General features: G+C 45.0%; 1 protein-coding gene across 1 annotated transcript in view; it reads right to left on the bottom strand.

Annotated features, from left to right (window-relative positions):
• Positions 1-12,760, bottom strand: part of LOC122802816 (protein NPAT) — a gene marked incomplete in the record, with an annotated part of 1,438,521 nt that overhangs the window by 924,231 nt on the left and 501,530 nt on the right. The window contains 1 exon segment of the mRNA XM_044072621.1: positions 11,246-11,357. Coding sequence (XP_043928556.1) covers positions 11,246-11,357 — 112 coding nt within the window.

Consider the following 12,760-nt stretch of genomic DNA (forward strand, 5'->3'; position numbering starts at 1 on the left):
ATGTAGCAGAGGTGTATACCTTCTTACCCCATCTGTCCAGGGCCCTGGAATCTCTATCAGAGAGGGTAGGGTTTTTGGCAGTAGTACCCTTATTGCCTTTGGGTCCCTGTGAAATAGTCTCAGGATCCGCAGTAGGATTCTTAAAAAGGAACTTGTGAGAGTCAGGTACTCTAATACCAGTCAGGTTTTCTGGGAGCCAGAGGTTAAGTGTCAGGGGCCAGGCTAGATTCCAAGAAGGCATCATCTACAATGTCCAGTACAGGAGGGATAGCTAAAGGCCTGTGTTGAGGTAGGAGTAAGAATTCCCTAAACCTCTTTTTGGAGTCCAGAGTAATCCTGTCTTTCCCAGGGGAAATGCTCCCTAAGAGTATGCAGAGTTTCACCAAAAGAGAAATCCCCTGCAGGGGAAGCAGAAGGAATGGAATCCTCTGCATCAGATTCCTCATAGATAGATAAGGGCAACTCCTGGTCATCAGAGAAAACAGAAATTTCAGAAACCTGATCAGAAGAATCAGAAGGAAAATCAGTTCAAGGTCTCAGAGGGAGAAGGGTTGCTTCCCCTGATTAGAGTAATAAGGTATTCAGCCATTCTTATCATTTGTTTTTTAGGCATAGGGGCCTGACCATGCAGTCTGGGCGTCGGTTTTCTAGGCATGGATCGAGTTTTAGGCCTTGAAGAAGATGGCGTTGGTTTAATATGCAAGTCACTACGCCTGAATACACCCTCAGAAGCCGGTGCCTGCACAACGGCTCCAGACCCATCCAAGGTAGAGACATCCACAGGTTCCATAGTCGAAGAAGCATCTCGTGGCACACCTCCAAGTGGGTCTCAGTAGAAGCCTGCAAATCTGAAGTAGCGGGTATCAGGGGCTGCGAAAGCGCCTCACCTAGTACTGGCGAACTGGCGACTAGCTTAGCAGAAGCGTCGGCGGCAACTATGGACCTATGCGGTCGGTCTCTGTCTTTATCTTTGCTTTTTTTTGGCATGTCGGTAGTCGGGTGGCTTACCGAAGCCATTTCTGGATAATTGAAGCGAGTACCAAAATATTTAGATGTGAAAATGAACTGACGAATATTTCAAGGTTTGAAAAAGGCGCAAAACCGACAGCAAGGGACGTCGTGGTCTGGGCCTAGGCATGGAATGCAGTACGAATAAAAATCTTTATGAGGTATTTGCTTTCCACAAGAAATACAAATTGTTAACTTTTACTGACATCGGTTTAGACCAAGAAAAAAGATTCCCAACGGGGTACTTAGCTTTGTTGAAGACTTCAGATCTGAAACTCGAAAACGAAAATTTCAGGAGTCGGCCGACCGGCACTTGTGAACTGCTTCGGGCACCGCACAGCAAGAAAGACTGATGTAATGGCGTCGGCTGCATGCTTTACACTGCTGACTACCTGATGTCATAGAAGATGAGACAGCAACCGACACAGGACTCAAGACTTTGATAATCAGGCCGACTGAGGGCTACCTGCAAGCAGATAACCCAAATGTAATGACTGCAACAGTGAAATACGAAGATCATCTAGAGGCTGGCTAGGATGACCTGCAAGACCATAGAGGCAAACCTTGCCCTGGATTTTGAGAAGAGGAGGAGGTGGTAATGTTTGGTAAAAGTGTAAAGAGATGTCTAGATGGCAGCCTCCAGGATGTCCCTGGTGGGGGCTGCTCTGGTGGAGTGAGTCCTGACCCCCTTGGGGGGAGGCTTTCCATGTTGTTAGTAGCAGAAACGGATGTAGTTTGCTACCAATTTGGAAATACTTTATTTGAAGATGGCTTTGCCTTCTGCCCCTGTAGCAAAGCTAACCAGCAATTGATCAGAATTTCTGAAGGATTTAGTCCTGTCTAGATAGAATCTGAGCTGTCTGTGCACATCTAGAGAGTGCACAATCCTTTCCCCCTTGTTCTGGGGATTAGGAAAAAAGGTGGGTAAATGAATGGATTGGTTGAGACCCACACTGGACACCACCTTTGGCATGAAGGATGGATTAGTTCTGAGGGATACCCTGCCAGCATGGAAGATGATGAAGGGTTCCACAACCATGAGTGCTTGCAGCTTGGAGACTTTTCTGGCTAAAGTGATGGCTAGACGGAATGCTGTCTTCCAGGAGAGAAATTTTAGCTCTGCAGAAGAAGCTGGTTCAAAAGGGGGCAGAGTGAGTTTTTCCAAAACATAGTTAAGGTCCCAAGTTGGGGTGGGTGCCTTTCTGGGTGGCCTCAAGTTGCTAGCCCCTCTTAGGAACTGTTTGATCAAAGGGTGTGAGAAAAGGGGCTGCTCAGTGAGAAAATGAGTAGAAACAGCAGAGGCATGCATTTTTATAGAGGAGAAAGAGAAGCCACTGTGTAGTAGGTCAGCTAAGTAATCCAGGATGAGAGGGATGGAGGGCTGTGCCATATTGGCTCCTTTAGTCTGGATCCAGGTGCAGAACCTTTTCCATTTGTCAGCATAAGACTTTCTTTTGCTAGGGCATCTGTCCTCACAGATAACATCTAGAACCTGTTTACTGAGGTTGGCAGATTGATCTAGGCTTAGGGAATAAGCCAAGCTGCCAAATTGAGTGTCTGAAGTTGGGGATGCATGAATTCCACTTCCCTCTGGGTCAGGAGGTTTGGAATCTGAGAAAGATGCCATGGTGGCAGTGGTGGACAGGCTGCGCAGCAAAGGATACCAGTGCTGGCGAGGCCAGTCTGGAGCAATAAGAATTGTCCTTGGTTTTTCCTCCTTTATTTTGAGCAAGTACCCTGGGGATGAGAGATAATGGAGGAAAGGCATAGACAGATAGACTGACCCAGGTGAAGGACAGGGCATCCACTTTCCAAGCCATGCAGTGATGCTCCCTGGTGCAGAATCTGCTAAGTTGATGGATGGTGTGGAAGGCAAAGAGATAGACCTTCGGGGTGCCCCATTGCTGAGTTATTAGGGTGAAGGTTCTTCTGTTGAACTGCCACTCATGTGGGTCCAGCAGATTTCTGCTTAATTGGTCTGCCAGATAGTTGAGAGAGCCTGGTAGGAATTGTGCTAACAGGTGCAGTAGCATGGCAGAAGCAGTGTGCTAAATGGTCATGGCCAGCCTGCATAGAGGGTAGGAATGAGTCCCTTTCCTGCTAGTTGATGTACCACATCACAGTGGTGTTTATCTGTTTTGATCAGGAGAGCCCCTGGGGAGAGAAGGGGTTTGAAAGCTACCAAGGTGTACTGGACAGCCATCATCTCTTTTTGGTTGATGTGCAGAGGGATTTGCTGCGGGCTCCATTGGCCCGGTATGCACCTGCCGTCCAGGTGTGCACCCCAAGCATAGTCAGATGAGTGTGTGTGGTGAGGGTCTGGGTGGCGGGGGGTGGTGAGAAATACAGTCCCTTGCTGTAGGAGCATGCTGTTTCCCACCAAAGAAAATCTTTTATGACGCAAGCATTTACAGGTAAGTTTCCAGGTCTTGAGAGTGCTGACACCAAAGGCTTTTTAGGTACCACTTAAGTTTCCTCATATGCAGTCTGACATATGGAGTGAGTAGTATGCAAGATTCCATGAACCCCAGAGCTTGCAGGATTTTCCTTGCAGATAACTGGGACCTGGTGGCTAGTTGAGAGAAGTAGGCTGCCAGTACAACTTGTTTTTCTGGTGTAAGGAATGCTATCTGGGATGCTGTGTCCAGACTTGCTCCCAGAAAGATAATTGTTTGGGTGGGCACCAGTTTGGATTTCTTTTCGTTGACCGTGCACCTAGTGAGGTTAGTAGGGTCTTTACAAAGGCCAGGTTCTTGAGCAGCTTTTCCTGGCTGTCTGCCTGAATAAGGCAGTCGTTTAAGTATGGCTAAATCTGGATATTACTTTGTCTGAGAAGACAATGGCCGGGGACAGACATTTTGTGAAAACTCCGGGAGCAGTAGATAAGCCAAACGAAAGTGCATAGAACTGTAAGTGTTGAGATCCTGCTGTGAAACGGAGATATTTCCTGCATGAATCCCTGATAGGAATGTGGAGTTAGGCCTCTTTTAGATTCAGGGTGCCCAGCCAAGCATCCTTGGACAGCATGGGTAGCAGCTGCTGGAGGGTGAGCATTTTGAATTTTGGGATCACCAGGAAGGTGTTTAGAATGGATAGATCGAGGAAGGGACGCCAAGTGCCCTCTTTTCTGGGCACCAGAAAATGTCTGCAGTAGAAACCTTGGCCCATCTGTTCTGCAGGAATGTCATCTACAGCCGTCATAGAAAGCAGGGAAAGGATTTGCTTTTGAGCCTCTGCCCACTGGTTTGGAGGTAGATCTGGGAATCCTTTTGGGGTTAGAAGGCTGTGGAAGGAAAATTTGTATCCTTGAGACACTATGTTCTGAACCCAGTGGTCATTGGTAATGGTGGCCCAGGTGCTTGCGTGAAAGGAGAGTTTTCCTCCTAGGGGTTAGTAAAGTTGGGCAGAGGGAGGGGGTGGGGGAGGGGAGTCATTGTGAGTTCTTACCATAAGGGGGTGGGCTTAGAACTTCCTGGTTTTGAAGTGGAGGTAGTCCACTGCTTAGATCTCTGTATTCCCTGTGGCTGCTGTATGGGGGATCTGGTTCCCCGAGGTCTATGCTGGACTGGCTTGGAGGGAGCAGGAAAGGACCAGTGTTTGGTGGGACAATGCCTGCTGAACCTGGGTGGCTGGACCTCTAAGAAATCCTTAACTGTGTGCATAGCTATTGCTTTTTCTTCCACCTTTTTTAAGACCTCTTCTGCATTAGTGACAAATAAGGTGCCTTTGTGCAGGGGGGGCATCCAATAATTTAGATCAGACATGGTCTGGCAGGGGCTGTTCCTTAAGCCATGCATGTCTTCTAATGAGACCCAGTGACTGCTGCCCTGCAAGAAGCTTCTAGGGCGTCAAATCCAAAGTGCAAGGTGTGTTTAGTTACTTGAGTTGCAGAATGCATTAACTCTTGTAATTCTTTGGATTCTGCCCAAGCATGAAAGGAAAACATTTGTTGTTTGAGGAGTTCCAGGGTATGTTGCTGAAATTTTAGCATATGGAACTGACAATTTAGTGCCCTGATAGCAACAGTAGCTGAGGTGTATACTTTTTTACCCTATCTGTCTAGTGCTCTGGAAGGGTGTGGGATTCTTAGCAGAGGCTGCTTTTAATCCCTTTAGGCCCTTGAGAAATTACCTCAGCGTCAGCAGTAGGATATTTAAAAAGAAATTTGTGCAAGTCAGGGACTCTATAGTACCTGTCGGGTTTTCTGGGCACAGGAGGGAGGGTGTCAGGAGTCGAGATGGATTCCAGGGGAAACATCCTCCACAACATCCAGGACTGGGGGGATGGCCAAGGGTCTGTGCTGTGGAAGATACAGGAATTCCCAGAGTCTCTTTTTAGACTGAAAGTAGTCTTGACTTTCCCATTGGAAATGCTCCCTTAAGGCATGCAGGGTTTCCCCAAAGGAAAAATCATCTAGAGGAGAGGCTGAAGGGATGGAATCCTCTGCATCAAAATCCTCATAAGTAGAGAGGGGGTTGCATATTCAGAAGCATCAGAGTCATCTGACTCTTGTTCAGACAGAACTACAGGGGACAGATCTCTCTTTCCTTTTGGAGGGGTAGCTTGGCTTCCCCTGATCAGCATGACAAGGTCTTCCACCATTTTAAGCATCTGAGACTGAGGCAAGGAAGCAGGTGCCTGAGAGGGTGTCATCGGTTTCTAGGGTGTGGATTGTACCTGGGCCTAAGAAACTCTGTCGTTTTCGAAAGAAAGGCAGTCGTGAAAGAAGATGTCGGTTTGTGCCGAGAATTGGTAGTGCGAAGGACTTCCTCGGATGCCAGTGCCTGCTCAGCGACTCCAGACCTATCCAAGATAGAGACGACCACAGGATCCTTAGTCGAAGAAGAGGCTTGCGGCCTACCAGACTACGATAGGAACTCAGTAGTGGCCTGCGAATCCACACAAGCGGGCATCAGGGGCTGCGAAAGTGCCTCACTGAGGACCAGAGAACGGATGACTAACTTAATAGAAGTGTCGGTAGGTTTGGACCTGTGCGGTCTGTCTCTATCATTACATTTTTTCAGAAGATCTGCTGCCGGATGGCTTAGAAAAGCCATATCGGAATTCGAGGACTGTAAGCGAAAATATTTGGCTACAACAAGGGCCCGAAAGCAGGTAGTTCTGGCATTGACCAAAGTACAGAAGCGACAACGGGGGACGTCGTGGTCTGGGCTTAAGCAAGTAATGCAGTAAGAATGTAAGTCTCAGTGTGGTATCTGCTTTCCACAGGCAAGTCCATTATTAACCTTTTCTGACATCAGTTAGTGCAAGAAAAAAGGATCCCCAATGGGGTACTTAGCTTTAAAAGTCTTCAACTTCAAGTCGGTAGATGAAACTCAGGTAGCGGCCGACAGAGCACTCATGCAAACTGTTTCTGCTTCGGGCTCCATGGCAAGAAAGACTGATGTAATGGCGTCAGCTGCCGTACTTTATACTACTGACGACCTGACATCAGTCCTGAAGCGACAGCAGCCGATGCAAAAATACTAAGCCTCTGGTATTCGGGCCAACCGAGGACAACCCTGGCAGGGATAACTCAAATGTGATGACTGCAACAGTGAAACACCAAGACCATCAGACTGTACCGTGACCATCTGGTATTTCTAGTCCTTTACGACCTTATTCAGGGATATCAGATCTAGGATCGGTTTCACATCCCCTGTCTTTTTTGGCACTAAAAAAAGCCTTGAGTAAATTCCAGATCCTTCTTGGTCTGGCAGGCCCTCCTGGATGACCCTTTATCCTAGCAGCTTTGTAATTTCTAAGGCTGCGGACTCCCTCTGACTGGGAGTAACATCGTGGAGCTTTTTCTTTGGTTTGGGAGTTCTGAAAAATGGAATGTATTATCCTCTGGATATGATTATTTGCACCCGATGGTCGTCTGTAATGGCTAGCCAGGCACTCTAGTGCAAAGATATGCACTCCCTGACTCCCTCCTGAGAGAGACAGTCGGGCAAGTGTTCAGTAGCACTGAAAGGATCTGTCTAAGAAAGAATCTCTAGATCCTTGTTTCTGCTGACCTCCTCTGCCATGTGGGCAGTGTCTACTATTATAATTATTTCTCCCTCTACCTCTAGGGGAAAATTCTCCTTGTGAATCCTGAAAAGGTCAATGTGATTTTCTGAACCACAATTTCTTACCACCACATTGGTCTTTGTGGAGTAAAAAAAAATCAGATTCTGATGGTAGACAATGTCGTTTCATCCTTTTCTCAGTAGGAGAGTGTCTCTCACACTTGGGCAAAAAAGTGGTGATCCATCAAACAGTGCATTGATGAATGACGCTCTGAATCGTTCCGCAAAGTCACAAAGTTGCATCCGGGCATGTCTCCTTATGGTGATGCCTGAACCGGTGGCCCTTGAAATACCTTCTGCAGCATGAGAGATTAACCTCATGTTCCTCTTGAGACATGGAACCTGGGACAGTGTTGAGAGTTCCTTTAGTAAATCCCTTTGTAACCTGGTAAAATGAGCAAAGTAGTTCAGTGATCACAATGTGAACATCACTGATGCATATACCCACTTCCCGAACTTGTCCAAAGCCCCAGACTCCCTGTTAGGGTGATGGACAGTGGAGATTTGTCTAGCTAGCTCCTTTCTGTGGCTAGAACTATGGCATCTACTGGTCTACCTTTTGTCTAGTGAGGTCTATCTGAAGGGGCACTGAGAATCTTGTCAGCTCTTTTTGAGATGGGCTCTACAGTGTCTAGCTCCTTCCATGCCCTACAGGAGACCAGGTATTTGAGGTCACCGCAGGCGGGGTCACCAAAGGTGTAGACAGGCCAGACACAAAGGTTTCCAAACGCACAGACTCCCCAGAGGAAGGGCTTTGGGTAGACCAACCACCTTTTTGGCGTAGGATTACAAGGATGTCGCCAAATGAGACATCATCAGGTGGAGATCTTGGGGACTCCTCCCCCTCATCGAAGTCGATGTCCTCTAGCAAACATTCCTGAGGGGAATCCAGGTGCCTCCTTTTGGACAGTCTCTTGCGGAGGAACTCCTCAATGGGATAATCCTAGGAGGTATCGGAAGAGATGGGGAGCTCTGTAGGTGGAGCTGGTTGGAAGCTCTTGGTGACTGGCTGTACCTGAGGTGGAGGATGCTCAGTTGCAGTGGTTAAGACCGGGATACGATCTGAAGGAGGTAGAGTCGATGCAGTTCTGGCCCTAGAGAGTACCCTTCTCCACCACCTCAAATGCAGAGGGACCTTCAGAGGCCAGTGACAATCCCTCCAGAGCAGAAGCTCTCTGAGCAGACAACTCCTGGCCTCCCTGGATGCCCCAATCTGAAGGGGGAGTCGGAGCCAATCTTGCTAGCGCTGAGGGAGAAACGACATCTCCAAAGGCTTTGGAGTCAGAGCAAAGTCCTCAGATCGGATGCTGCTGCTTCAGCTTCAACATCCATTGGCTCCGATTCTTTTGGAGCACAATCTGTTAAGTGAAGTCAGAATCTAAGACATCATCATCAGATCCAACATGTCGACTTTGGCTGCCCCCAGATCTAAGGGCTCCGAAACAGGAGGTCAAATCGGAGAAGGAGTTATTACAGGAAGAAAGGTAGGCTGGCGACTCACGGATTCAGTGAGAGATGGAGCAAATAAACGCCCCATCTGAATCTACTTCCTGAGGAATCTCCTCATCATACTGTCCACCTCTGCTTCAAATAGGCTCCGCGAAAATCTTATGGAGGAAGAGGTGGAAGGAGATCTCAAAAGTTTCTTGAGTTTCCCCTGGAATAAAGGAGAACTTAGTCTCAGGGATAGAGGGTTCTGGGAAGACTCTGGGAGCCCGACTCTGTGGAGAAGTCATAAGTGGCTGTGTCGGACCCAAAGGTTTTGGGTCTGACAGCTTTAAGATCTTAGCTGGTGGTTCGGATGAAGATTTGGTAGGAGATCGGGCAGAAGAGCGTTTGCAGTGTTCCCTGGGCTCCTTAAATTTCTTAGTGGGGGTTTGAGCCCCTGACTTTTTGGAAAATACAGCACACTGAGGAAGAAGGCCCTTCAAAATAAGCCCGTTACAGTGGTCACTTAGAGCTCGTGTGTAACAGCCTGTGCAAATATCACACGAGGTGTCTAAGTGACCAGGGCCTTAAGGAATAACACACTCCTTGTGGGCATCAGAGTTTGGGATCTTACACCCTCAGAAAGTGCATTTTTTGAAACTGGTGGGTTTTTCAGCCATACTGGTAAGTTTTAAAGAAAACAAAACTTTTTTTTTTTTTTTTAAAGATAGATCAGAAAAGGAAAGGCATTACCAACAATGGTAGTGGGACAAGAATACCAGAATTTGTAAAGTTATTTAGAAAATGCAAGAAACCACAAAAACAATACAAAAAAGTGAATTGGAGGGTAAGGAGGAATAAGATATAGAGAATAAAATAGAAGTTCAACACTGAAAAAAGTTTAAACCATTCACAACACCAAATGAAGACTCAAGAGGTGAAAATCCTAACTACTTTTAAACATGGCAAATGAGATCTGAGGTAATCTGGAGGACAGGGCACTATGGGTAAGGGAGGAGCTCAAGAGTAGGATCCTAAGCTATAAAAAGTGGCAGAGTCAGATCAGAGGTTCAGATCCAAACCCACAGGTTGAGGAACGAATGAAAATGGCATTGGATCTACAATTTAAGAATATGCATTAAGTCTGCTATTTATGATCATACTGATCTGTCTGTATTAGAAGCTCAGATGTGAAATTTACACACCAGGGTCCCAGGTGAAACACTTACCACAAGTAATATTTCTCTGTCAAGTTTTGATAACTGTGTGCATTGGTGTCTAGTAAGGGTAGGACGGCCTTCACTGATTCACCTGTCAGATGAGACAACTGCATTCTAGCCCACTCAGCAAAGGCCACATCTTCCTTTTAGTGAGTTGTTGAAAACCAACCACATGTTGGTTAGTGGTGGCTGACCTTTCTTATAAGGTTGCACTAACTTGATCAAGTCTTAGCAGTTGTTGGCAAATGCTTGCAAGTAGCAGCTGCACTATTTTCTGCCATCTTATTCAGTTCCTCATCAGTGACTGTTGCAGTCTTCACTAACATTTGAATTATTTCCTTCCTTTTGGAGGTGGATGCTACCTGCAGTCTACAAAGATGATTAAACAACTGAGGTACATGCAGTAAATCAGACCAGTTTCTATTACCACAGAGTCACAACTTACTTTTAAAAAGGCATAGTCTTGCAACCAACATAATTCTGCCACACCCACACTCAGAAGGGAAAAATGTGGTTAATCTTTTCCCATCACCTGGGAAGTACCGCCCTTTAAAGAATGTAATGCACACTTACATAACTGCTGCATTTTCTAGATAAACAGCAGAGATGGGAATCTACCAAATTGCTCCACCACCTGTAATATTATTTGTTCTTTTCAAGCACATAATATGGACACACCATAGATCCCAGGTTAGCAAATACATTTTAATGATAACACAAAAATAGTTCAAACAGGAAATGAATTGCTTCACTGAAAAAGTAACACTATTTACAAATCTTTTAGGCTCCATAAGATTCATCAGAGAAAAGCAAAGACAGCAGTACCAAGCATTTTCTCTTGAAAACATTGAGAAACTGTTCCTCGGTTCCTTCAAGGACCTATACTCCTTAACTATGCAGGTGCTAACAAAGACCTGCAGCAGCTTTCAGAATTCCTCTGGCTTTCCTGTATAAGACTTGATTCAAAACAGGTTGGAGTTCCTTCCACAGAAAAAGCAAGATTTACATCCACAATCATAGACCACTTCTTAGCAAAGTCCCTGACATACCTTGCGAAGCTCCCTCACAGATTACAGGCAAAAAAATCCAACTCCATTAATGAGAAACAACTTTAAATATACATACAAAAACAGCTGCCCCTCATTAGATTCAGTACCTGTTTCCTACCGAAAAACACAGCATCTACCTTCTATCATGCTCCTCTTGTGTAAATCCTAGGTTTAGCAATGGCATGACTTTCTTCCTAGTGTGCAAGGCCAGTCTAGCAAGTGAATACATACTTTTTTTTAATTTCAATTTGTAACTCTCGTGGTGATTTCTATTTAAACTTCTACTGTGGCAAAAAGTAAAAGAATGAAAAACATTGGACAGAAAGAATTCTCACTGATCTTTGGAACCACAATTTTTGGTCCCACAATGACAATTATGGGACAAGTAAAAGACAACTTGCACAAATTCACCCACTGAACATCAATGAATTATTCATCTAAATCCAGCCACACATTAATAACTTACTGGGAAATTTTCATTAATTACTTCTCCAAGGGAAGATATACCAGACAACTGCAGGTTTCTTGCAGAAACATGAGGAATGGAAAGTCCTGCATCTCTTTTCTTTGATGGTTCACTGAAACAGATTTTGAGACTGTTATTTTTTTCCCTCTTAACAAGAAAACAGTTTACCTTGGTTACACACATCAATATCATTCATTATCATGATGTAAAGGTCAGACCAGCTAAGCAATCTTTGTAAAAACTGATAAATAACTTGCCCAAAGAAAACAGTTCTTAGACAACAGTAGATAAAAATGCAACTGAAAGGATTTCTGTGAAAAATGAGGTGCGAGAGCAGATGGCATTCACTCCTTACAAAAAGTTACACCAAAAGGCTACAGCCACCAAAATGTACAAGATTCTCACTGAAAACAGTGCAAACAAGGAACAAAATAGAGTTAGTAAATAATGTAATGAAATGCTCTGTGGCAATACTTTTTCTATAAACTCTACTGCTATGTAGTACAAGACAACATTATTCCAATATGAAGTACTACGTTTGTAGCAAAATAACAATTCTTTAAAAATAAGTCTCAAAAAAAGACACTTCGTGTTCATTTATGATTCCTCAAGAGGTAGGCAAGCTATCAAAATGGAAACAGTTGGGAACGCAAGTGGTCACCCACCTAGACAGGGGAAAACATTGCTAAGTATGAGCAATCTGATCTCAAGTAACACAAAGATAAACTACTCCTAGTGACACATACACCACAAGATGCATAAAAAATGGCAATGGGAGCTGCAAAGTCCTGAAAAGTACAATGACTCAATCCCCAAAACATTATTTAACAAAACTACAGTCCCTTTAACCATCATGTGGCCAATGTAATGATCACAAAACATGTTAGACAATAATGCAATCTGACTGCAGGCAGTGCCCACTTAGCACAACAAACAAAACACAACTACAATGGAATTTTTTAATTGTAAGAGTAAAGAAGCAAGCAACAGAAAGCTAAACATTGTAGAATGACAACAAATAGAATGTTAGGAGCTAGTAACAGACAAAGTACATCAAGAGACAACTGAAACTGGTTGTTACTCTACTGCAAACTATACTAAGAAACTACATAGCCAGCTGCTGTAATGAATAACAGTGAACTGCTACGATGAAGCTCCACAGTAGCAAACATGTTCTGTATACCAAAAAGTGATGAAGTCTGGACTTCCAAGATGGCTGCACACTAACAGCTTAACTTCAGCTCTCCCAATGTGCTGTCTATCGAAAAGGAATCACCGGCAATATCTTTGGCTTGTTCTTCATAACCTTGTGAAGAACTCTTCTCAGTAGAGGTATGGGAAGGAAAGCACAGAGAACACCCCCTTCTAACAGAAAAGCATGACATTCCTCTTCCATGCTTTAAGATATGGAACCCTGGAATAGAACTGCTTCAGTTGTCTGTTGTGGGTGGCGGCAACAAGATCGATCTGTGGCATGCCCCACTGATGGACAGTGTCCACGAAGACCTCCCTGTT

The sequence above is a fragment of the Protopterus annectens genome, chromosome 5.part0, assembly GCF_019279795.1.
Source record: "Protopterus annectens isolate FY-2018-M chromosome 5.part0, PAN1.0, whole genome shotgun sequence".
NCBI lineage: Eukaryota > Metazoa > Chordata > Ceratodontiformes > Protopteridae > Protopterus > Protopterus annectens.